This window comes from Solea senegalensis, linkage group LG12 (assembly GCF_019176455.1).
Source record: "Solea senegalensis isolate Sse05_10M linkage group LG12, IFAPA_SoseM_1, whole genome shotgun sequence".
NCBI lineage: Eukaryota > Metazoa > Chordata > Actinopteri > Pleuronectiformes > Soleidae > Solea > Solea senegalensis.
Window position 1 is genome coordinate 8,517,703 of NC_058032.1, and position 25,991 is coordinate 8,543,693.

The 25,991-nt window shown below is 39.3% G+C and overlaps 3 protein-coding genes across 6 annotated transcripts; 2 read left to right on the forward strand and 1 right to left on the reverse strand.

The window, feature by feature from the left end:
• The first annotated feature begins 5,652 nt into the window (after window positions 1-5,652).
• On the forward strand, window positions 5,653-12,398 carry p2rx3a (purinergic receptor P2X, ligand-gated ion channel, 3a). The gene is made up of 12 exons (XM_044041122.1): window positions 5,653-6,156; window positions 7,152-7,287; window positions 7,441-7,512; window positions 7,665-7,734; window positions 8,471-8,555; window positions 8,634-8,711; window positions 8,787-8,928; window positions 9,688-9,824; window positions 9,908-10,001; window positions 11,345-11,410; window positions 11,506-11,583; window positions 11,675-12,398. Exons 1-12 carry the CDS (start codon window positions 6,035-6,037, stop codon window positions 11,801-11,803), a joined length of 1,209 nt encoding a protein of 402 aa, XP_043897057.1. The 5' UTR covers window positions 5,653-6,034; the 3' UTR covers window positions 11,804-12,398.
• Window positions 12,399-13,719: 1,321 nt separating this feature from the next.
• Window positions 13,720-21,631, reverse strand: zgc:113229 (uncharacterized protein LOC550612 homolog). Of its 4 annotated transcripts, none has more exons than XM_044041120.1 (7): window positions 21,567-21,631; window positions 17,691-19,128; window positions 17,464-17,603; window positions 15,547-15,970; window positions 14,845-14,962; window positions 14,514-14,713; window positions 13,720-14,186 (listed from the first exon to the last, which is right to left on the reverse strand). In XM_044041120.1, the coding sequence occupies exons 2-7, from the start codon at window positions 18,582-18,584 to the stop codon at window positions 13,920-13,922; spliced, it is 2,043 nt and encodes a 680-aa protein (XP_043897055.1). In that variant the 5' UTR covers window positions 18,585-19,128; window positions 21,567-21,631; the 3' UTR covers window positions 13,720-13,919. The 4 variants fall into 4 exon arrangements, with proteins under 4 accessions (XP_043897055.1, XP_043897056.1, XP_043897052.1 ...); XM_044041121.1 differs by having other exon boundaries at window positions 14,857-14,962; window positions 17,464-17,615; XM_044041117.1 differs by having other exon boundaries at window positions 17,464-17,615.
• rad9a (RAD9 checkpoint clamp component A) lies at window positions 21,199-25,978 on the forward strand. Its single transcript, XM_044041124.1, has 12 exons — window positions 21,199-21,462; window positions 21,569-21,639; window positions 21,784-21,857; window positions 22,224-22,272; window positions 22,608-22,722; window positions 22,881-22,980; window positions 23,180-23,286; window positions 23,737-23,843; window positions 24,018-24,082; window positions 24,183-24,281; window positions 25,165-25,408; window positions 25,576-25,978. Exons 1-12 carry the CDS (start codon window positions 21,429-21,431, stop codon window positions 25,681-25,683), a joined length of 1,173 nt encoding a protein of 390 aa, XP_043897059.1. The 5' UTR covers window positions 21,199-21,428; the 3' UTR covers window positions 25,684-25,978.
• Window positions 25,979-25,991: the final 13 nt, after the last annotated feature.

The window sequence follows — 25,991 nt, forward strand, 5'->3', positions numbered from 1 at the left end:
AGAATCTCTAAAACTGCATTTGAGTGTTTGTTTTTCTCATGTCATGTTTTCACATTGAAATAAATAAATGAACAGTTTTTAATAAATGCTCTTTGCTGGGTTTGAGTTCACAACTAGGGCAGCAAAGTTATTGTTTAGTTAATTAGTTGTTTGGATCGAAATGATGATGTTTGAGTTTGAGTAGAATAGAAAGACTTTATTGTTGTTTAGGTAAAACAAAACTCCATTTACTGTCTGAGTGTAAAATGAACCATAATATTCACATTGATAAAGCTCACATTATGGAACTCAATTTAAATAGACATGGGTCATTGAAAGTGCTTGAATTTAGTGCAAGAAAGAAGAGTTAATTTGATATTTAGGTAAATATCTCCCTTGTTTGTTATGACGCCATCTACTGTTTCATGTCCTGCGTTGCTTGATGTATGTAGACTAGGCCTACACACAGCAAATATCGAGTCATAATTACCAGCGGTGTTGTGGACACTGCCCACTGTCTCTCCGCCGTTGACGTGAGATTCCATGCAGAACAATGAGCGAGTAACATTAAGCAAGAGAGAGCAAATGACTAAAGAAAAAGATTGACCATTGAGATTGTTAGCATTTTGGAGAAGCTTTTTTTATCCAGCTTTACAGAGCCCACAAGTAAACATTTTTTGACTTTTGAGTCCAACACGAGTGAGGTTTACGAATGTTGTGTCTGCACCATTCATCAGATCGAGGTCAGGATGGGGTTTTCACTCTGAACATGTGCAATCTGTAAAATATATATAAATTGGATCAACAGATAATTTCCAGGTTAAATCCTCATTCTGTCATTTTAGTTTTAGATTGTCCCGGAGGGTGTTGAACTCTTCTGAATGCACAACATTTACCTGGGTCCAAAAAAAGTAATTGAAATTGTCATAAAATACATCCACAAAAGTTCAATGTCTAAGTGAAAGGTCCTGAACTGTTTTATTAGCCGTCACTGAAGCTGAAACCAGCACAGCGCTGTGGGTTTGTCATTTTTGAAATGTCACTCCACAAGAACGAACTTAGACTTGAGGGTTCTGACTGTTGGCCAGAACAGTAGTAAAACTTGCAGCTCAGGGTCGTCCTACTATAACCTGACAGAAGCTTTTACTGTAGTCTTCTTACTAAAGGACTCCCATTCACTGTGGTGTTGTATATCAGGCCAGTTTAAACAGGCAGAGCGGTTAGGGAGTGTGTGTTATCAGGGGAAGTTAGATGGCGACGCTGGTGAATGTTGGACAGACGGTGGTGGTTTCAAATGGGAGGCAGAAGACATAAGTATGTGACAGTTTGTAAAAAGGCTGCTGTCCTGTGGTGAAGGAAGGTGGTTTTTAAGAGCCGAGCACTCCCACTGTGGTTTACTTCCACTCTGATATCTTCCCGTTCTCCCCTCTACAGTAACTGGATGTCCTAAGAACAACCTACGCACGTTTGTCGGCCGTCATTTTTAACATTAATGCGTCTCCCGTAGAGTCGTGTGAATCAATCTGCATGAAGCTCCAGTGGAGTCTTCCTCTGAAACTTCCTGTCTCCTGAAGTCCTGCTGTAAAATGATTATCCTTGACAGGGACATGAAAATGTCCTCATCAAATTACAAGGGGTTCTGTCTTGTGGTCTGTCCTGTGGTCATTGAAATGGTTCTCTCAGAAGCGCAAATGTCAGAAGGAACGGTTTATTTTCCAGAATATGTGAAAGCACAAACTTCATGTCATTTTGTTTTATATTTATTGAGATGTTTTAAAAGGAGAAATGAAAACTGCGACCTGAGAAGTCAAAGTACAAGGTACACTTAAGAAAAACCTAAATAGTAGATAATTGGGATGATTTTTGCCACTTTTTTTTAATAATCTGCATTGGCCAATTATTCTTTCTATATCTAAAACCTTTTTCATACATGACGTGTTTCATGTACTTAAAGGAATACTTGACCGAGGGGTAGTATTTTTGAAAAATGGTGCTTCCCAACCTCAGTTTCTCCTGAGTCGAGAAATATCTTCATTCTTTTTTTGTTATGTGCCCACCAGTGACACTTGGGCTGAGGCTTGAAACTGCAACACCAATTCCGCACTTTTTAGACCCACTTGAAGGGGGACGGTACCTCATTCCCAGAGTGTAAACAGTGTCCGCCATCTTTGCTAACTGTTATGCTAACAGGACCAAGTGTCTTGGTCGGCACGTAACAAAAAAAAGAATGAACATATTTCTCAACTCAGGGGAAACTGAGGTTGGGAATTTTTTCAACAATGTTTTCAAAAATCGTACCCCTGTTCTAGTAATACAAAGCTAAATGCAAGTTGGTGAAGTATTTCTTTAAGAAATAACCTAAATAGTAAAGATAATGGGATGATTTTTGTCACTTTTGTTTTATAATCTGCATCGGCCAATCATTATTTATATATCTAAGGGAAAGTAAAACTTAAACCATTTTTATTTATGACCTGTTTAATGTACATCATAATTAATTATGTATTTAGTTAGAGTGCACTGTAGTGGAGATTCAAAATGCAGATTGGAGAGATGGACCATATCATTTGCTATTTATTTCTATTAAACTGATATTTTATCAGATGCAGGGATAAAAAAAAAAAATAGAAAGAAAATCGGCCAAACAACATCACGTATCATGAAAACTTCTCTTAGTTATTAATATTTGACATCACGTTTTCACAGTTGTAACTCTTATAAATACACAAGTGTCCCTGCTACAGTCCTGACTCCTGACATCTTCCATGTGCTGTGTGTGTATATGAAGTTGTGGTCATGTGATCCTAGTGTTCAGGCATGTTCTACTGTAAATGTAGCCTTCAACTATGGGATGAGAGTGTGAACATGTTTACATGGATCTCTTCCTGTGGCACGGTCTAATCCCTCTCACTGCACGGTCTCTTCTTTCACAAAGAAATCCATCGGACAGTCCTTCATCCGTCTCCCTTATCGTGTTTGCCCGCTTCTGCAAATTGGCACAAGTAGCGTCTCGTGTTTTGTGGATTTATAGGATTCACAGTATCACTGTCTTTATGATAAATGCTGCAGTCACAGGCAGTCTGAAAGCGTGTGTGTCTCCACGTCCCGAGGCTCTTCCGTGTTTATGTGTATCATGTTTTGTCTTTGGTTACCATTAATTGACCACAAACCTAATGGACGCACTTAAGAAATGACATAGTCCCATAGGCACATACATCTACACACACTGTTCTCACATCAGTACATTATCTGCCTGATGTGAGAGGCAATAATAATGCTGCTGCTGCTCATGAGTGTGTTGAGAAGTGGTCGTATCATATGGCACAATTATTGCACATTTGTCAGTAATGCCACCGTTTTTTTACAGTGCATTGACTCACTTATATCAGGCATTGCAAGTATAGATTTGGATGTATATATATATATAGAGAGAGAGAGAGTATTGATTGACAGAAATGCAATAAAATGATGGTCAGTGGAAACATGTTGGACATATGGATCAGTCTAAAGTGGTTACAGTTTTTAAAGTTTGAACAGCCAGTGGGAAGAAAGTTTAAATGCATCTCTGTCCTGACATTTAAGTGACTTTTTTTTTGAATGACACCAGAATAAGCATGAAAGCTCTGATGACTTAAGCATCGGACAGAAGCATTTTCTCATCCTCGACAAAGGTCAAACGATAATGGACACTGATAATGACTGTAACATGCAGTAAGCAAAAATGGATACGATAATACATTTTATATTGCAATATCAATACTTGATCCTGTATCAGTTAATTCCGTTGTATTGAATCAACGAATAAACGACCACACGTTAATGTCAGTTTTGACTAACCGTTTGAAATGATGTTCAACCAAATATTTAAATTTCCGTAATGTTAACGGTCCAACATGTAACAGTTAGGAAGGTTAAGTGCCAGAAATGGAATAGGCTACTTATAAGTATGTTTGTATACTTGCATTATTGTTTGGTTTATGCAGAAATAGATTAAGTCTTTTATACATTTATATACTTTTTATGTAGGGACTGTCCTCTAACGAAACACAAATATAGGTCGTGGGCTGAAATTATGACCCATATGTACGCTTTTTTAAATAGGCACCCCCTAGTGGTAGTATAAATAACGGCAATCTGGTATCTTGTTTTCAGTGGCAGTTTGCTCGGTGGTTAAAGCTTTGTTCTTTGGTGTGATTGACATGGGTTTGACTCCCAAGTTCACACATGTGACATGCTACTTTTTTTTTTTTTTTATGTCATTGTCTGTAACTTAATGCTTAGCCCAGTGTTTTTTCAGCCCTAACACCATAACCTTTTTGAGTTAAAAAAAAATATTCAGCTATGACGTATGGGTCGTATTCAGGGGTTGGCCAAAACGAACCATACTTAAATTTCAGTTGCAGCAGCAGTGCAACAATATCCTTTCTGTATGTAAATGGTTTGTATTCACAGAGCACTAGTCTAGTCTTGGTGACCACTCAAAGCTGCTTTACACTACAGTTTTGCCATTCACTCCTTCACTTCCATTTTCATACAGCATATCTATGTGCAGTGCATTTTTTCTATCTCTCATCTTTCATACTCATTCACACGCTGGGTAAAGTGTCTTGTCCCAAGGACACATCTGCCTGTAGAATTGTGCTGCCGGGAATCTAACCCACATCCTTTGAGTTGAAAGACAACTTGCTCTACCAAGTATGTGAAAGCGTCCTGTATTGTTCTGTCGTGAATTGTGCTGGTTTTCCCTCTGGGTCACTCACATATAACAATGGTAAAGTGTAGCTTGATTTTGATAGAAATCCAGAAGAATCCTAAAACTATGGTTCCCAAACTGTGGCACGCGAGCTTCCTCTGGTGGGGCTGAGGAATTTAGAAGGAAGTGAGTAGAAAATGAAACAAATAACCAACCAACCCAAAAAAAGTGAAGTCACCTTATCTCTTTCTCCATGTTAATCTAAGTTCACTATACCAGTGTGTGACGTATATGTGAGGAAGAGGAGGATGATGAAAGAGAAAACTATCTTACTGGGAATAAATCTGCCTCCTGTGAAAAGTCGGTAGCTGACTTTGCTAGACCGATTTACACCTCTGTATTTTAACGTTGGTGTTAAAGGTGTTACACCAAGAGCTAAATATTTTCTCAGATGAAACGTGGTATGAAAAGTTTCAGAACCACTGCACTAAATGTCTAAACCCCTGAATACGACCCATAATTACAGTATTTCAGTTGGAGGACAACAATTATAGACAATTTATATATTTTTTTCTTTTGTTTTGTTTGTCTAGTGCTAATTTATCACTGACCCGTCTCATTCTCGCATGTTTTTCAGGGAACTACGGTGGCCTTTCCATTCCAGATTAGAACAGATGTTCTCCTTTGTTGTGTCTGTGCACGTAAAGTTCTGTCAAACAAGGCCCTAGACTAAAGTTCACAAACAAACAGCTACACACTGAATGTATTTGGAGCAAATGAAAATTAATTTCAGCTTTTCTGTGTGTGTGTGTGTGTGTGTGTGTGTGTGTGTGTGTGTGTGTGTGTGTGTGTGTGTGTGTGTGTGTGTGTGTGTGTGTGTGTGTGTGTGTGTGTGTGTGTGTGTGCGTGCGTGCGTGCGTGCGTGTGTGTGTGTGTGTGTGTGTGTGTGTGTGTGTGTGTGTGTGTGTGCGCGCGTGCGTGTGTGTGAACAACTGTTCAGAAATACTGCATGTGGATGGAATGAGCCGGTGATGATGAGAGAAAAGAGGCATGGGAGATGGAGGTTTGTGGTGAAGAATGGGGATGAGGGAGGGACAGAACTGAGAGACACTTTCACATCTCTCTCGCTCTTTGAGTAGAGGAAGGGGTGGTCCAGTTAGTCTCATAAACCATTGAATCCAAAGGCAGTGAGGTTTGAGAAGAGCACAGGTCACAGCAAGAGTTTACATTTAGACTCAGGACTGAGTTTCTTCAGCCAGGTTTGCCAGCTCACTTCACAGAAGCCTGGAGAGGAGCTGCTCTTTTCCCCCAGACTCTGAGGAACCCAGGTCATACCTCTCTGACTCGCACTGACACGCAGCCATGTGGGGCTGCGTCACTGACTTCTTCACCTACGAGACCACCAAGTCTGTGGTTGTCAAGAGCTGGTCTGTGGGCATCATCAACCGCATCGTACAGGGGCTCATCATTGCATATTTTGTCGGGTCAGTATATTCTTCTTTCTTCTGCTTCATTTTTCTGTGACAAATAATTTGATGTCCGTCTGATTTCTGCGGCTGTGCCAGTGTGACTGACGGTGATAGAGAATTTAATTATGGTTGATGTAAAAAAATCTGACGAACAAAATTCCCCTAAAACGTCCAGTTTAGTATAAAAAAAATACTTTCCATTCCCCTCTTTAATTTTAGATAATCTCACATGTTCAACTACCCCTTTGTTAAATTTGTATTTTTTACAGAACAGAAAATTTTCATATCCTATATTTGCATTCACATTGACTTAATATTATCGGCTGAATTGAATCGAAGCTTAAAAAGTAGCGGTATTATTACACTGTATGTCAAATTATTTGTCGTTGTTATTTACGTGAGCAGCATTTAATCTTGTAATCTTAATTTGTCCATTTACGGCTGGCTATAGATGAACGGATGCAGCATAAAGCATTCACACGTTTTAAACATAAAAATCTTCACAACTAAAGTAATACATGTTTGGTAATGCAAAAGTGTTAAGTAACATAAAATATACATGTCTGTACAACTATTAAAGCTGAGGACAAAATCCTAGGTAAGGTAAACGAGGAGAAAGAGCGAGAAATGTTCACAGACAAATTCAAACAGCAGACATCACCTCATAGGTCACTAAACTAAAATATAAAGCTTTTCTTTTCCAGTGACTTCAGTCTTTTTCCTCTACATTTTTTGGTGCTACTGTCTTTATCTTTTTTAAGCACTTTGCTGATTTGCGACACGCCAGGTTTTTCAGAAATAAAATCAAGAACAATGCAGGTTTTTTGTTTTTTTTCAAACAAAGTGAAGGTGTCTTCCAGATAAAACAAAATGTAGGGTGACTATATTGAAGTCATATGTAGAATGACTTTTATTTAAACAGTAATTATTCTGGCAAAAGGAAATGTGCCTTGATTTTGGACTAAATTAGCAGCACTTAAATTCTCCGTGTTGTGTCTCTTGTCCTGCAGCTGGGTGTTCATCCATGAGAAAGCTTATCAGGTGATCGACAATGGAATCGAGTCTTCCGTGATGACCAAAGTCAAAGGTTTTGGTTACCATCACGACCGTGTGATGGATGTGGCCGATTATGTCTATCCCCCACAGGTGTGTGACCCCAATAACACACACACACACACACACACAGACAGTAAACGCACCATATAAACATAAAGCATGACCTTTGACAACCTTTAAGAAGAACCTTGTCCTCGCGGTTGCCTCATCAGTAAGAGTAAACTGTGCTGTGCTGTTCTGCAGGGAGCAGGTGTGTTCTGCATCATAACCAAACTCATCATTACTGAAAATCAATACCAAGGAAAGTGTGCAGAGGTGAGAAATCAAAGATTTAAATGGAATTTTCTGGGGCTGCTGGATCTGGGAAACGTGTGTTTTGTATTTCTGTTACATGTAATATTTCCTGATACAACAATTAATTTGAGTTTATTAAGACCAATGTGTATGTGTGTGTGTGTGTGTTTCAGACTATTACGAAGTTCAGTTGTTCAACTGATGAAGACTGCCATATGCATTTTGCTTCCATCCTCACCAACGGTGGGTCTCTGTATTGTGTGATCATTCATACACTCACTCCATCATCGTAACAGATTCATGTCAAGCTTCAGACTTAGCAATGACTGATCTATCATTTATTACCATTTATTACTGAATACTTTTACACAAAGCGCTGGTGAACGTTCACCAAACATTGGACATAAATGAATTACCAAAAGCTATTTTTGGTAATTAATTCGTTTTAGAGTGGGTTTGCTAGGGTTTGCCAGGTACAAGATTCAAAAAGGTCTTATTAAGTATTCTGTGTCATAAAAACCAAGCAAAAGATGCCATTTTTAAAAAAAATTTATTAGGACAGATGAACAACAATCCTGAGTTTGGATGCAGTTATTGTGAAAGCCCTCATGAGACATTGATTGAGACAATCTGAGGGAAAAAAAACATGAGCAAGATTAAAAATTAACCCAATAAAATTGTATGAAATTAATTTACAATGACAAAGCACATTTTCGCTGTATTTTTACTTAGTTTTGGATAGTTTTGTTAACACACAATTCAGTTTCAGTTAGTCATCTGGGGCGATAACCGACAATAACCTCAGTGCTCACTAATAAAGAGTTTTGACAAATTTGTGAACCAAATTTTAGAAATATGAGCTTTTTCTTTGCATACTGAGAACATATTTGATTTCATATTTGAATATGATAAATCAGCATATGTGCCTTTAGTCTCCTACTTAAACACACAACCTTTTTCTCTCTCATGCACACAACAGGGGCAGTAACAGGCACTTGCCTTCAAGACAGTGGCATGTGTGAGATTGATGGATGGTGTCCAGCTGAGGACGACAATATCCAAGTGTAAGAATTACACACTCACAAATATACATAGATGTAACTGTCTCCTCACACTTCCTCCTGTCTCGACCTTGTCCTCAGTGCACCGATGCTTGACGTGGAAAACTTCACCATTTTCATTAAAAACAGCATCCGCTTTCCACTCTTCAATGTCACCAGGTAGGTCTCCTGAAATTTAGGTGAATCGATGAGAGTCAACAAATGTGTGACCACTTGAAAATGTCTGTGTCTCAGAGGAAATTTCCCCTCAACAATGACATCCGCAGAGATCAAGAGTTGTACCTACCACCCGGAGAACAACCCCTTCTGTCCCATCTTTCGGGTGTCGGACATACTGAACTACACGGGGCAGACTGTGGAGAGCCTGGCAGACAAGGTCTCATCTTTCCTGTCTCTCCTCCTCCCTCTTTTTTTTCCACAACATTTACACTATTGACTCTTCATCCTAAAGGTGAACATGTTGTGAGTGTACTGCAGACAGAACAACTTCAGCATACATGCTTTTAATCAAAGGACTGCCACATAGCATGCAGTACACCCACAATGCATTTCAAAGACAGGTGAATAACGAGGACAGGTGAATGACGAGGACAGGTGAGGACACATGAATGATGAGGACAAGTGAATGATGAGGACAGATGAAGACAGGTTAATGATGAGGACAGGTGAATGATGAGGAGAGATGAGGACAGGTTAATGATGTGGACAGATGGGGACAGGTGAATGACAAGAACAGGTGAATTTGCACTAATTAAGATACCTGAGTGAGTGAGAAAGATAAAGCATTTGTGACCTTTGACCTTTTTTGAAACAGTTAATGTGAGATTTGTATCCCCTTGGCTTTTTGCATGTCACAAGAAAAAACCCAACCTTGTTTTTAAAAAAGAGTAACCAAGTAACTTTCATGCGTGAAACTTTTTTTAACTTTGACTTGAGTACATTTACTTGTACTTAAGTAAAAGTACTGGTCTTTCTACCAGCTTTCACAAAGGCTGACAAATTAATTCCTGTTACATTATGTTGATGAAACCGCTCTCTATTGCGATCTGACGCTCACTGTTTATAAACCCTTTGTTGTTATTGTTTTACTCACCTCATGTTGTGTCACTCTCTCTCCTCAATCCTTTCCCATCAGGGCGGAGAAATAGGAATTAACATTCAATGGAAGTGTAATCTGGACCTGAACATTAAGCATTGTGTGCCCCATTACTCTTTTACACGCTTGGATGCACCATTTGAAAAGAATGCCATCTCTAAAGGATACAACTTCAGGTTAGGATCCAGAGTTTTACACTTAACTATCACTTGATGTATTTTCTTTTTATTAATCCTTTGTTTTTCTTTATTGAATGCAGATTTGCCAAATACTTCAAAACAGAGAATGGTACAGAATTTCGAACTCTTCACAAAGCCTACGCAATCCGCTTCGATGTCATGGTCACTGGAAATGTGAGTGGTATATGTGTTGGATATTGAAGATTAATTAAACCCAGCCCACGGTGTATATTTATAGTTCCCTCAACACATTTCACATTTTGTGTAAAATGGCGTTGATATATAACAACACTTGGTAGTTTAAACTGTAAAGAGAATGGTATCAATTTTCTCTCTTTTAGTTTCAAGAATCATAACACTCTATTAGTCATGGGGAGAATTTGTTCCGTCAGAATTAAAATAACTAAGTAAATGAGGAGTAAGATGATGAAAATACAATATTAGCAAATGAATACAACTGAATAATAAACGCAACCGTAAACAGTTGTGAACAGAGTGAACTCACACAGGATAACAGTTTGAAACATATATTTTAAAGTATTATTCAGTGCATATTTATTCACAGCAGCCGCCGAGAATTACTGTATTGCACACGGTACCAAGTATTATGTTACCAAGCACAAATGTTGTATCGTTTCAGTTGAATTATAGAAAAGACTCCAGTTCCAATCTATTAGCTTAGAGTGTGCCCCTCATCTGGTGCAGACAGACGGGCCTTTTTTTCTTTTTTTTTATCTTTTTTTATCTTCAGTGTAGTGTTAACTTTCCTGCTCTGCTTCTGGACAGTGGTTGGGGGGAAGCGCAGGGGAGATTTTACCTCCACGTTAACACCCTCTCCCTCCCTGCACTTGCCCGGTTCTTTAAGGGGCTGCAGCATTCTTAAAACAGTTGTTGACACAAATTCATTTTGCGGGCCTGATTGAACCCTCTGGCGTGCCGGTTCTGGACGTAGGTTTGACACCCCTTGCTTAGAGTGTTTAGTGCTGATGGATGAATTAAACAGTCTGATGGCAGTGATTGCCTGTGGTGCAATGTGGTGGAATGAGTCTGTCACTGAACTTGCTTCTGTGTTGATAATATCAACCACCTTGCAGGTCAGTTCATTAAGTCTGTTAAGGGAATGTTCTGGGAACCTTTAGAGAACATTCTCTCAAGGTTGTATAAAGTTTGTGACAAAGTAACATTCTGGGAACTGAACATGCAACCAAAAGGTATACGTTCCCAGAACGTTCTGGGAACCAAAAATTGTTGGTGTCTGATGTCCACGACTCAGCTCAGCTCAAACTCCATTTATAGAGCATGTTTAAAAATAACTGAGGTTGACTAAAGTGCTGTGGAGAACCACAGAAAGATAAAAAAAATACAGAACAGCAAACAATAAGATTTCTACACTGCATCACTTTCTGCATACAACACAAAACAAAATGTATTCATTTTTGTTACATTTTCTGGAGCGAGTCACCTTGATGTGTCGATGTGTCACCTTCACTAACTGCATCTCTCTTTGTCTCGTCAAGGCAGGAAAATTTGACACAATCCCAACTCTGATCAACTTGGTCGCCGCCTTCACGTCTATTGGACTGGTAGGGAAATTCTGATCAGGATTATTATGACTAGTTGTGGGGTATTTTTCTTGTTCATGTCAGTCTTTGTTAATCATTCTCATCCTTTTCGGCAGGGTACAGTCCTCTGTGATATTATCTTACTGAACTTCCTGAAGGGGGCAGATCAGTACAAAGCCAAGAAATTTGAAGAGGTAACGTTATTTCTTACTTACTTTAATCAAGTCTCCAGATGAGCTCCTCTGCAAATCACAGGGTTTTCTTCTTCATCCTTTGTTTGACCAGGTGTCAGATGCTCAGATAGAAGCCAGCCTCACTCAGAGCCCAGGTAGCCAGCTGTCACTCAAACCAGGTATCAAGAGCTCCTACGACTCAGGAGCCATTTCCCTCACCACCTCTGACCAAGCCATGTGACTGATAGAGAGACAGTGACGGCAGTCTAAAGAAATGGACACTCTTCTTTTTCCCGCTCTCTATGTACCCTTCAAAAAAGATCCATGCAGCCTTTTCTAAATGTCATTAGCTTGGCAAATCTATGCACTTGGGTAATGAAGGACAACGTTGCTGCCACTTTCACAGTGTCACCACGAGAAGCTGCAGTCAAAAGAGAGCGAAGGCCTTTGTAGCAAAGACAGAAGAGAGATTTAAGACTAAAACACCTCTTATTTGAAACACATTTATTCAGGCACATACAAAAACATAACCTCTGCAATATTTATTATTAGCAGTTTTACTTAAACAGCATTTTAACAATAAAGTGTAACCTCATGTTAACGCCATTAGAGCCAATCATTATAAAAAGCTGTATAAATCGGCCTCTTGTTCCTAGTTAGCTTCGCTGGGATGATCCAGATTATAAAACCTGTTGTCCACACAAACTCAACACTGTCAAATAAAACCAACTGTTGGAGCATTTCTCTTTATCACCATATTCATTTATCAACTGCTTTTTTTCCTTCTTCTTCCTGCACAAATAAAAAGCCCTGAAGGCTCCTAATGTAAAAATGTGTGTGTGCGTGTGTGTGTGTTTTATATGGATGTTGTGGCTTTGGGACTTTTGTGTGTGGGTGTGTGTGTGCTGTTTGAGGTTTATAAATGGGCCATTATTAGTCCACTTCTGGGTGATGACGCAGAGGATGTTACTGTACACACTAATGGACTAATGCAATTCACCTTTTTTATGGAAGATCCAAATTTGCGTAATGATTCTCCTGCCTCTATGTCTGTGTCTCAAACATGTGTTCTGTCATCTTTTCGTTTTTTCTTCTATCTCTCTCTCTTTCTCTGTCTGTCTGTCCCTGTTCATTTCACTGTTAAATGTGACTAACACAGCGAGCACAAAGAGCTAAAGAGCCTCTTAATGGCTTAGACAGTGATTTACAAGAGGATAGCTGTGAATGGAGGTCACAGAGGAATTCACAGCTAGCCACAAACTTTGACATAGTCCTGTAACTCGATCACACATATAAATACATAATGCATGTAATAGAGACGATAGAAGAGCATTAAGTCCTCTGAGTCTCGTCACATCTCAGGATGTGAGTGTGTCTGTGAAATTTTGATGTCAACTAATCAGTAACGGATGCTGAAGAAGTGTTTGTTCTATGGTACATTTTCTAGTATTCCAGATGGAGTAGATGACATATAGACAGCACACACATTATCCAGCAGCTGCTGAGAACTACAACATGGTAGGATAATACTTAAACAGAAAAAGAGTTGGCGTATTACAGTTAACATTTTATTTCTTAATATCACACTGTTAAGCTTTGTGTCACACAGACTAAAGTAAATAAGCATGTCTCAAAAACCGTTGCAAAAGAGGCTGGTGATATTATCAAGGTGTACGATCTTAATAGAGATGATAATGACAATGATAAATAAAAATAAAGAAAAATTGCTTTTCTTGCCAAATTGCCAGGTCACATCTCCTGCTCTGTGTTTAAGTGACACAATTGGGAAGGGAACTATTACCAAGAGGCAGTGTCAACCACAAACACTCTTCTACTGTCCTGTGTGATTTAAAAGGACGCAACGTCCCTAATAAAATGCAAAACTGATCAAATCCATGAAAAAAACAGTTACAAGCGTGTTAAACTATAAAATCAATAAAAGATCCCATTAAATGATGTTGCTCAAACATCTTCCTCTTTGACCAGACTTGTTCAGGTGCATGACAAAAACACTTAAAAGTGCTAAAGAGTGAGGAAGTGGTAAGAGACAAAAAAAAGGTGCTTTAAACAACCACAAATAAAATCTGTACAGCAAACTTCCAGAGTGAAAGGCAAAACAAATCCAGTTATTTTACAAAACGTGAGCCAAATCAGATGAAGCGATCATGTAGTTTATTCAATGTTTTTATAGAAATACTATGATATCATCGGCCTTGGATGAAAATAAATCTGTCATTTATTTCAAACATGTCAAACCAGATGAAGACGGTGTAAGACAAACCATCTCAACCTCATTTATTTTCTTTTTCTCTTTATTTTAGGTGTGAGACAAATTATTTTTTCTTTTTTTCATAGTTTCACAGATCGTAACTCTGCTTCCTCCCCGTGCTCCTCCTCTTCAGAGCCTTTATCCAGGCGGGGAGAGCAGGCCGACGTGCTACTGATGAAGCCGCTGCTGCCTCCTCTGTCACTGCCTGCTCCTCCTCACACTCGTGCTCTATCACAGAGTCACTGTCTGCTCCTGAATCCTCCTCTGAGTCTGTAGCATAATCACCCAGCTCTGGAGGGTCGATGGTTAACACCTCCTCTGAAAAACGAACCCGACGATTCTCCTCTACCCGTCTCTGATCCAGAGAACATGGACAGAAAAACAAAACACAGAAATAAAGCAAAAATCCTGTCTCAAAATGATGTCATTTGGTACTAACAATAAGAAACTGAGACTTTGTTCCATTTTTATTACATCATGGAACGTGTTCTTCATGCCAAGATAATAAAAATTGTGCCAATCTCTCTAGTTATTGGATATTTTGTGTTTGTTTTCAGCAGCAGATGCATTGTGGGAGAACAGTGTCAGCAAGGAAACCAAATAAATCATGGAAAAGCCTCAGTTTGGACTGTATGTTCACATTTCATGCCACAAGGAGGCAGTGTGCCCCACAACATCTCACCCTTTTTGTCTCCGTTTCCACCGAGGACTCTGAATCCAGGGACATGGACTGCTTCAGGACTCCCCGAGGTGGAGGAGCAAAGGGTTTAAAGGATGGAGAGAGAGGAGTAGGAGTGAAGTTTCTGGTGTTTAAAGGCATGAGAAAATCATGCTGTGTTTCATCCATCATATGACTCTGGGTAATCATCAGTGAAGAAACTCCTATAAAAGACAAGACGAAAGATATTTGACTTTCTCCATTTCCAGAGAACAAACTTTCAGCCAAACAAATCTGCCACAAATGACAACATCCAAAATCACTACTATTACTCGGAGGAAGAAGTTGTCCACACCTTTTCCATCACCTGTTTTCTCAGAGTGAAGCCTCTCGCCCCTCTCAGCTGACTGGTGCTGTCTCTTTCTGTTCAGGGGGACTTTCTTCAGCGCTGAGTTGACCACGGTGTGTGAAGACTGCGTTTGAAACCACATTACAAAGAAATCAACACACAAGAAATAAAAAAAACATGCATGCAAGTGTTAAATCTTGCATGCATGTGTATTTTATTTATTTCTGAGTAATTATCACCTTCAGCTGTGCAAGACATTATTACATTTTTGTTTCTACGGTAGTTTGATAAGTTATGTGTTGTTTATCTGTCTTTAAGTTGAGCGTTATTCATCCAGGAAACTTGGAGCCCATGATTTGCTTTGCTTTCTGTTGACAGAGCACGCATATCGAACAGTCGTTCAGTTAAAATACCCACCAAAATCAATGGTGGTTATTTTCAGCTATAGAATCCACTTGTAAAATCTCTCATTGGCATTTTTTGGTGTTTATAACCATAGCCACCTCACTTTATTGGTGCTAAGTCACTGTTGTGCAGGTGATGTGACAAAAAAAACATGTAGTAGAAAACCGAGAGGTTCATGTGGAACAATAACGAATATTCATTTATATTTAAAAGTTGCCCACGACTGATAAAAATAAATTTGGTTTCTCCATTTGCTTACACATTAAAGCAGCAGTTAAAATGTTAAATGAGTTATGATCTAACCTCTACAAAGAATGGAGGTCTCTGTCTCTGTCCTGACTGCTCGTCTTCCATTGGCTCTGACCGATCGGTTGCTCTGTGAACTTCCTGCTGCTGTTTGACCTCGGACACGTCCATGCTGACGGGCTGAAATGCATGAAGTGATTCTTGTGCTGCTGAACCGAATTCTGGAGCTGGTGATGACTCGGTTGCCCTGAAGCTCCACTGACTGCTCCCATCTCCTTGTTGGTTCAATATCAGAGACGACAGACCACTATCCTGAGAAGTTGGTGAGCTTGTGAATTGGCTCTGCGGGTCCTCTCTTGGTGTGTGATTAGCTGAGGAGGCTGTGAGGTTGGGGTCAAGAAACTTAGCCCACTCTTGACCAGTGACAATCTCCTCCAGGAGGCTGAATGAGCCCAGACAAAGGTCAAAGTCACTAGATGTCCTGCCACAAGAGAAGAGAAGAGATTATTTTTGTAAACAAATCACAAAGCAACAATGGTGTGTCCTCAGAAGTGCTGATATAATCTCCCCAAAAAGGTTTTCTTTCCATTTATATCCTATGGGAATTGTATACATTGTTTTTAGCTTTAGTTTCTCAAAATGCCTAGAAAAGTCATGGGTCACAATTTCTAGTCAAACCCCATGTCCTGTGGGCCATGTATATTGGTTTCTAGCCCATGTTGTGTGATGTAGATGCAGGTGTACACATAAATACAGCTTCAAAGAGTAGATACAGTATTACTCAGATGTCAATAAGCCAGTGTGCTGTTGACTGTGAAAATACACATACTATCTAACTCTATGTGCATCTTTGTTTCTAGTAAACACAAATATGTGGATTCATATCGTGATGTGTAAAAATGTTTCAAGCACGTTCAGTGTTTAGATTCTTATCCATTCTGCGCTGCAATAACATTAGAGAGAGGCATCCGATTGGTCCTAAATTCACTCTCTTAAACACGACCACATTAGATATTCGAAGATATTTGTCTTCAGCGACAGGAAAAAACTTGAACTCAGACAAGTCTGAGATTTATGAAGAGACGGAGGACAGGGAGACAGTTTGGATCCAAACAACTGTGGCCAAGTATTTTAAGAACCCATACACAACCAAGGTGCTGCCTTAAAGGTAAAGGGTGGCGATGAGAAATAATTATATGAGTTTTTCCTGTTTACTGTACTTTTTCCGGTGCCCGCTAGGATTAGTACTACTCAGAAAGGACAACTACTATACTTAAATAGTTGTCCTTTCTGCATAGCATTTACTTACAAACAACCTCCAACAAGTGTTTTTAAGATCTCAAGTGTATTTGTAAACACTGTGGTGTGTGTATTTAACTTAAGATATTGTAAATTTTTTTACAAGTTAAACTACTACGCAGTATATGCATTAGTTCAACCCTAGCACCTTCATGACCAACACAATCATTAAAATGCAGCTGAGACATTACAGCATCTGGTAAAAGTATAGTTTGATTATTGGTTGATGTGTCATTCTGCGTGAATTAAAAGAACTTTGCTACTTAAGGCCTTCTATTTCTAATCTAGCAGTTTTTACAAATAGCATCATTACTTGAGTAAAGCTTGGGAACTTTTTTTCCACCAGCTGTCTTGATGGTATTTCCATATAAAACATGTGATTGAAGTGTCATAAGATTTATCACTATCCGAAAGTGAGGCCAAAAACGCCTGATGACAGGTGCTGTCAGTGAGAAAGGTGTGTTCGACACATCACACCTGAACATGGGAACATAATAACCCAAGCTAACATCAGAGCTGTGGTTGAAAATGTTTGAGACATACTTCAAATATCTTACTGGTGTCTTTTCATGGCTGAGAGACAAATGAAAGAAACCTGACTCCAGTTGTCGTGCTGACTACAGTGCTGGATTGGGTGTATTTTTGCAACTGTAGGACATTGTAATGGTCAATTACCTGACTCGCTCTACAGGCGTGCTTTCCTCTGGGAGTGAAGGAAGGGTTTCACTGGGATCACTGCTGTCTAATAGGAGGCGGATCCTTCCTTCCTCTCTATTTGCTGAACTGATGAGATTTTCTGCCGTCTGTTCTTGCTTCTGAGGTAAACTCTGCGAAATAAACAATTTGCTTCTTTTTTTTTTCCAATTATTTTTTTACAAATTGAGCACACTCAAAATACTCACCTCAGTTCCTTGTTCAACTTTGTGGTCTACATTTCCACCTCTTGCCTTTCCCTTTTTGCCAAAACTCCCCGGCCTGTCCAACCACCTCTCCTTAATCTTCTGCGTCCACCTCCTTGTTTTTTTCTCAGATGATTGCTGATTTCTTCTTGAGCTGCTATTCTTTGTTGTTTGGCTATTTGCAACAAATTGCATGTCTGTCCTTTGATCGAAGGCCCCAAAACCTCCATTTCCCATATGCAACACTTTATTCTCGCCATTTCCAGTGTCTACATTTGCATGTGTGGGTTTCAGGGACCATGTGTAGAGTTTGGGTGTAAAATCCTGATCCGTTTCCTGCTCCCGGATCTGATTCTGTTCAATGTTTGCAACAGCATCCTTATCACCAGAAATGTGCTTTATCGTTGTAGAATTAGCAGTTGTCACTCTTTCTCTAACAGTCTCCTCAAAGGAAGCGATATTATGACCTTTAGGTGATTTAGCAGGAAACAACTGCCCTGTTCCTGTTGGGGTGATGTCAGGCGATGTGACTTCATCAAGCACTCTGTTCTCATCCAAATCATTATCAGTGTTGTCTTTCAGGGAGGGTACGGAAGTGAGACCCTTGTCCATTCCAGAGACATGACGTGGTTGCTGCATTTCCCCAACTTTAAAGTCAACATAACTGTGGGCAGCAGAGACCCCGAACTGTTTGGAAGGGACACCATTGATACCAAACCCATTGATAGGGTGGATGGATACTTCACCGTCTCCATTTTGACTCCATGTGGAAGCAGCTGTGGTCGTCCTGGGGGTGTGTGGGAATGACTGGCCGTCTCTTCCTGGCTGGAGCTTCAGTCTCTGCAGCATGGACTGCAGCAAGCCCTGAGTATCTGCCGGATTATGTGAATCAGACATCTAGGAACCAAACTGCTGTGTGTCACATACAGAAGTCAAAGAAAAGCATATCCACAAAGAGTACGCCACAAAATATTCCGCAAAAAAAGGGGGGTAGAATCCACACAGACTTATATAATATGTTGCTTTAAAGACAGACTGAAGGACGGAAAAAAGTATTTGTGAAAAAAGCAAGACATCACCCACGTCTCCAACTCTTGTTGTTATTCCCGTCATGGGTTATTTCCCTCTTTTTCATGTTCCAATCTTTTTCTGCTCCGCTCCCTCTGCAGGTTTTTACAGCAAATTTGAAGAAACATGAAGATTTTCTAAACAACTAGGATAGAAGTGACACTTTCTCCATGTATGCTGCTTCTTCTCAGGTGTGTTCCACTCTCAAACTGCTCCCATTCCTCCATAATCCGTATAAGTTTCGGCAGCACTCCTCTTGTGTCTACTCTTTCTGTTTCATCAAAGGTTTCAGTACAGGAAAGTTGTCTTAGTCACACGTCTTATCCAACTGTTGATGGGAGGAGAGACGTCAGCGTTCCTGCCATCCTACATACTTAAGCAGAACAACAAGAAAGACCAGTGAGGTGAGATAATTGTGCATTGACAGTGACTCTCCCTCTATGTCTGTCTCTGCCCATCTCTATTTGCTCTCACTTACTCCCAATATCTCTCCCCGGCTGCCTCACTCACACGTGTACACACAGATGCACACACACACCCACTTTTGGTAATTACAGGGTGTTTGAGAGCGGTTGCTATTTTGCGTCTGCAGAACGAAAGAAACAGAAAAGGCTTGTGATGGCTTTTGGAATAACCCATTACATATTAACTCTGTGAATTCTAGGAAAATATTTAAAGGTCTAATTGGCTTTAGGAGTCATGAGCGCGTCGTCCAACACAAGAATCAAACTAAACAATGCGGAACTGTAGATCAGGTAAAGACTTAAAAATCCAATATTTAACAGTACAAGATATTATTGCTTTCACTTCTCTATTGGTAAGGCGACATCTTCTTTTCTACTGGAAATCTACTACAGCTCCTTCCAGTACCCAATGGCTCCAGGACGTTATGTCCTTTCTGAAGCTTGAAAAAAGTAAATATTCACTGAGATCTGATTCTGCTAAATCCCCCTGTAGTTAGTTTGATTATGTTTTGTGTTAGTTTATTTATTTTTAATTTTCTCCTTTTGTTTTTATAAAAAAATGTATAAGCTTTATGAATATTTGTTTGGATTTTGTTCACCTTGAAAGAGGAAAAAAAACAAAAAAGTAATATGGTTCTTTTACTGCTCCTTTGTGATGTACATTACATTACATTCCAAGTATTCTTTTTTTCTGTTTTCACAACTGTGGCTTACAGTGCTGTTTTTGTGCCATATTTCTCAATAAAAATATAAATATATATATATATATATATATATTTAACAGAGGAGTCTGGTATATTTAACGATAGCACTGGTGAAAGCCGCCAATCATGAGCCAAATCACAACCTGTTCAGCCATATTGTAATTCAGCGGCTGTGTCAGACGGAGTATGTGCTGAACTAATCTGGTTCTAATGATTCAGTACACTGAAAACAACTGCTTTGCTCATCACTAGTTCATGTTTGTGTCACATATAAAACGATGTGCTATGACAACCCATCCAAGTTGAGCAGGGACTCTGAAGTCATGGAAAACGACACGACTGGTTACCAAAATGTGCAGAGTCAAGCCATGCCAAGCACGGTTGTGCTGAAACTGTATGGTGGAAACGCATCATAATTCTTACACACTGGTTCAGTGAGCCAAGTCACAGAAAAATTACTAATGCTGAGTATCAGTTAAAAAGCTCTCAACATGACAAATGATCTGTCCAATCCATGTCACTCTTTGTTAACACTGTTTTTATGGGGTAAGGTAACAGTCAAAAAGATGTGCACCTACATTGACAACCATGAGAATATGATAAAAAAAATACAAATCCACAGTTATTAATACAAATCCACAGTTAAGAATACGATTCAAAAAGTAACGACTTAAAAATAAATACGAAAACACAGTTATGAGTACTCATAACTGTGGAGTCATAACTTTTTGAATTGTATTCTCACGGTTGTCAATTCGTATTCATGGTGAATAAATCACAACTGAGTATGTGCGCATATTTTTGACAGTTATCTTACCCCATATCCTTTCACCAGGAAGTTTTAGACTCTCACAATCCAAGAAACCAAAAAGTCTTTTTGCATTAAGTGCAACTGCAATGGGTAAACGATGACAAGATTAAACTAAATGGAACAGCCTTACTTCATCATTGCTTCAGAATTTAATTCCGAAAATCATTTTCAGCAGTGTAAAAAAAGATACAACATGTCAAGGGGGCTCATGATTTGACTACAAAGATTAAGACACATAAAATTACCACAAACTGGTGCAAAAGAGAACATATAAAACAATTATAAACAACTGTCAATTTCAGTAAAGCAAGTAAAATGAATCATCTAATTGTTAAATCTTATTCCATATAAAAACACAACTTTCTGAACTGTTCGACTGCTCACCTCTTATGTGTCAAACCAGTGCGCATGTTCGCAATTATCCACGCCCCTTGAGTTCCTGTCTCTCCTATTGGTTCACGAAGCGGAAGCGGACTATGGCGGCGCAAACAATATTCGGTCGGAGCAAAATACTGCGTAGTCAAGCCACGATCGAAAATAAAATAAAACTAACCAAAATGCAGTATGTATTCAGAATTTGGAGGATTTAAACTCGGTGTGAAAACTAATATGCACGCCCAGGTTCCTGTTGTTCCGACGTTCAGGTGTTTAGCAGCTAAACTCGGCTAACTTTTTGCTAACTTACTTTGCAGTCATGGACTGTGTCGTGACGGGAGGAAACGTTAAAGGTATTGAACCTTTCCTACTTCCTACCTCATTGTATTTTAAAATACAACCACGGTAAATTAATTATCTGTAAATAGTAATGTGTATGTGTGGGACTGTACCGTACAGTGTTGGCCAAAGCCATCCACTCCCTGTCCAGGATCGGTGATGAGCTGTATGTGGAGCCTCAGGATGATGCTGTGAGCTGCCCTGACACTGACGCACACGCACACACACGCTCTCAAACACTTCCCCTTGCTGTGTATTTAACTTGTTGCTTCCTGTTGGTGCACATTATTTGTGTTAATGAATAGTGCTGATGTGTTTCTCTCTCTCTGACTCAGCTGGCTCTGCGGTCTGTGAACTCATCTCGGTCTGCTTATGGTTGTTTCCTGTTTGCACCACTCTTCTTCAGCAGGTGCAAACACACACAGACACACATGTTTGTGCAGTATTCGAAGTGACGACCCTCAGAGACATTCACTGCATTCCCTAGCCCCTTCACCTAACCTTAAACATCACAACTAAATCTAACCCTAACCTAAACCCAATTCTAACCATAACCTTAAAACCATGTCCTCACTCCGTATATGATTTTTTTGGTCCTCACAAAGCAACAAATACAAGTAAACACACATTAACTTTTAGTGTTTTGTCTCATTTCAGAAATGTTAGAAATATAAATATACGATCATAATAAGAGTGTATTTAGTAATATAGTAAGAGACATATATGTGTCGTTTTAAGACCTTTTACACATCTTCCACTCCATTTTCTTCTGCAGGTACACTGTCCCCAGTGAGAATGATTTCCGCTGCAAGATGGCAATAAAGGTTTGTATAGTGCTGTAGTCATGACTGAGACAAAAGTTTACCAACAGTCAAGTCAATATCGATAATAGGTGCTCTGTAATGTCTTCTCTATTTAACTGTTCAACATTAAATAATAACAGTGCACTGAAATAAAACAGTTTGATTAGATATTGAAGAACTATAAATCACCACAGGCATATTTTTTGCACTGTTACGTAAACACAGAAATATTTATTTTCAGCTTTTATCAGACAACATGTGCTGCATCTAATGGGAACAATACGGTTGCATTTGAAAGTACACATTTCAAATGAATACTATTTTTTCTTACTCGTGTTCCTCTGTGAATGCCTCAGAGTGTGCAGGCTGTGTTCAGGTCTCTGGCGTCTCTTGAGAAGACTGTGGAGAAGTGTCATATTGAGCTGGACATGAAGAAGAACCGCCTCACCTTCACGCTGCACTGCAAGCATGGTATCAGTGCTTGACTTCCCCCTCAGATTATTCACAATATTTTACATGGATGATTTCAGAAAGATCATGTCTCATTTATATTGACACATGTTTTATTTAATGTAGCACATCATACGTTAATTTATTTGTGTTGTAAAGTGTCTTTATTTCCTCTGCAGGTCTCCTGAAGACACACAACCTGTCTTTCCAGGACAGTGAAAGTTTACAGGCAGTCTTTGATAAGGACAGTTGTTCCAATGTTTTTAGGGCCCATCCCAGGTCTGTGGATGAATTCTTCACTGTTGTAGTAAGAGTATTGTTGTACTGACAGTTTATACTTTGCTGTTTTTTTTGTTCTCACTCTGTTTCATTTGTTTGGAAATTAATGTTTTTTAATGTTGCTGCAGTTCATTGTTTTTACCTGGAAAAAACTCCTCCACCAGAAGCTCATGTTAAATTTGTCTTAACAATTTCCCAGGCTGCTGGTGGACACAGTTATGCATTTTCCCCCATCTCTGGAAGAAGTAACTGTTTCAGTGAATGATGAGCGAATGTGGTTCAGGAATCATGTGGATGAAGAAACAGGTGACGTGGTTGTATTCTTTTTCCCCAACCAGCTACAAACTAAATATTGTAAAACGTATTGGATCATCAGCAAATTTGGAATCAAAAGGTTCAGGTTCACATTTATGACAAATTCACAGGATATTAATTCAATTTCCAGAAAAGAAGAGGAAAAATAGGCAAATAAACACAGCTTAAGTGTTTTCAGTTGGATTTATTAATGCTTTAATTGTTTTATTAATATATTCCTATATACAAACGCACAGTTAATGGCATCAAGAAATAAATAATGTAATAAATTTGCACCCAGTGATGCCCTTGTGCGGTAGAAAGGTGCAACAGTCGTTTGAGCTGTCATTAGTCAGTAGAGGTAGTTTTTCTTAGCATATAAACAGCAATAGAACATATATTTTATTGTGATTTATTTCTCTGTTTTTTGATTCTCCTATGCTTTCTTTTCTCTTCTCTTAGAGTTGTCTAAGGCCATGCTGACAGAGCTTTGTCTAGCATCAGACGAGTTTGACCAATTCTCGGTTCAAGGTCAGAGCAGCGTCACATTTTGTCTGAAGGAGCTACGGGTAAGACGATGATCATAGAGAGGGGGAAAGAAGGAATAAGTGTGGAGAGTCAGGGCTGGGACATTGACCAGAGAGTAAGAGAGAGGACCTTTGGGGAGGTTGAGAGAAAAGAGGAGGTAGCTATGATATGAATAATGAAGTTTGCCAAGTCATTAATTGTCATTTGTCCTCCAGGGTTTGTTGGTGTTTGCTGAGTCAACTGGTCTCCCTATTTCTATGTACCTTGACGAGCCAGGAAGGTGAGCATACTGACATACATACAATTATCAGCTGATGACTTGTGTTATCACAATGCACTGACATCTACTGTGTGTGTGTGTGTGTGTGTGTGTGTGTCAGCCCTGTGGTGCTTTCAGTAACAGACAGTGTCTTGGAGGGGAACTTTGTGTTGGCCACGCTGTCTGATGATCCCAACCATCATAAAAACAATACAAGACGGTAACTCTCAAACAAAATGTTATAGGCTGTTATTGGTTTTTCTTGGTGGACAATTATATCCTCTGAGTTGAGCGTTTGAACTCATTGCTGCATGTGCTTTTGATGACAGAATTTATTTGGATATTTACAGTTTCAGTACGAGTGCCTAGAAGTTTTTGTTCAGGCTTTTTTAATCAGGAGCATTAACATAAGAGTGGTAATAAACAGAATAATGAGAAGTAAACAAAGAAAGGTATACAATCCCTGCACATAATGAAAACACAATTAAATACTGTAAAATAAATTACATTTGGTGATACTCTCCATTCTAGTGTGTCGTAGGTTGCATGTTGATTGTTTATGCACATGAGGGCCTGTGGCAATATGCCAGGAACTGGTACTCAATAGTTCCTCAAATATTGGTCCATAACACATGACATGTTAGTTTTTCTTTAATATAACAACTGAGTAATTCTTGTTTATATAAATATATATATATAACATGCACTTATCACATATTTCCTTTATCACTGCTCATATTTCCTTTTCCTTTAAAAAAAAAAGCTAGAACATTATGATTTTTTATTATCTGAAATTGTGAGCAACTGAGCTAAGACTGTAGTGATAACAGGTTTGTTCCTCTTCATGAGGTGACAAAGAAGCACTTGAATTTCCACTTGTCATATATAGATGTGGCAGGGATCTGTGTTCATGTTTGCCTCTCACAAGCTGAAGTTCAGTGTAATGTGCTGCCAATAGAGTTCAATCTCTTCTTATAATTTCTTCTATTTTTATTATTACATTGTGAATGAATGCGAAAGTGTGTTTTCACTAATATTCAGTAGGCCTGAGAGCCACCTTTTTTCCTTCCTCATTCTTGTCATATTTCTCTTCTACCTCTCAGAGCACAAACACCACCTTCCGCTCCTCCTGATTTTGAGAATGATGACATTGACTCCTATCTCATCGCCATGGATACCAGTATTGTACCAGGTCCCTCGGCTACGGGTCCACCCACACCCCATTTAGCTGAATCTACATATTCAAAACAACCTGCCGCAGCAAAACATAGCACAAATATACACAGTGAAGAGGAAGAGGAGGAAGAAGACGAAATGGCTGATTCAGACGGACCACCTAATAAGAAGGTACAATATCTATCAGTTAGATCAGTGGTTCCCAAACTTTTCACTGTCCTGTACCCCTTCAGACATTTGACCTCCAGCCATGCACCCCCTACATTCTGTGTCCAACATTTAGATGAAAGATCAATTGTTCCTGAAATATTTTCTCCTTCTTTCACATCTCCTCATAGTTCTGCTCCTTGTTCTTTGGATCCGTGCTTCCCCCATCTTCTCAGATGAGTACTCAGCCATTGACAAACCAGGAAGTGCTGGCCAGCGACAGTGAGGAGGACACTTAGGGCAGAGTGACAGTGCACTGATGGGATAGGATAGGAAGAGTGGGTAGATAAGTGTCCACTTTTATCTCCATGAGAAACCATGAGACCTGGACTACTTGTAAAACATGAGGAAATGGACATCTTGAACTTTATTTTCATCATTACTGGCTTGTACAAGTGTTTTTGTTTTTACCTGGAAAAACCGGTACCGATGACGTCAGCGCAGATTTCTGTATTTCATCTTTTTTATTGAATTATTTTGGTTATGATTGAATACTGGGATAATGTAAAACTAAACACACGATGCCTTTCTCTTTGTTTTTGTTTGT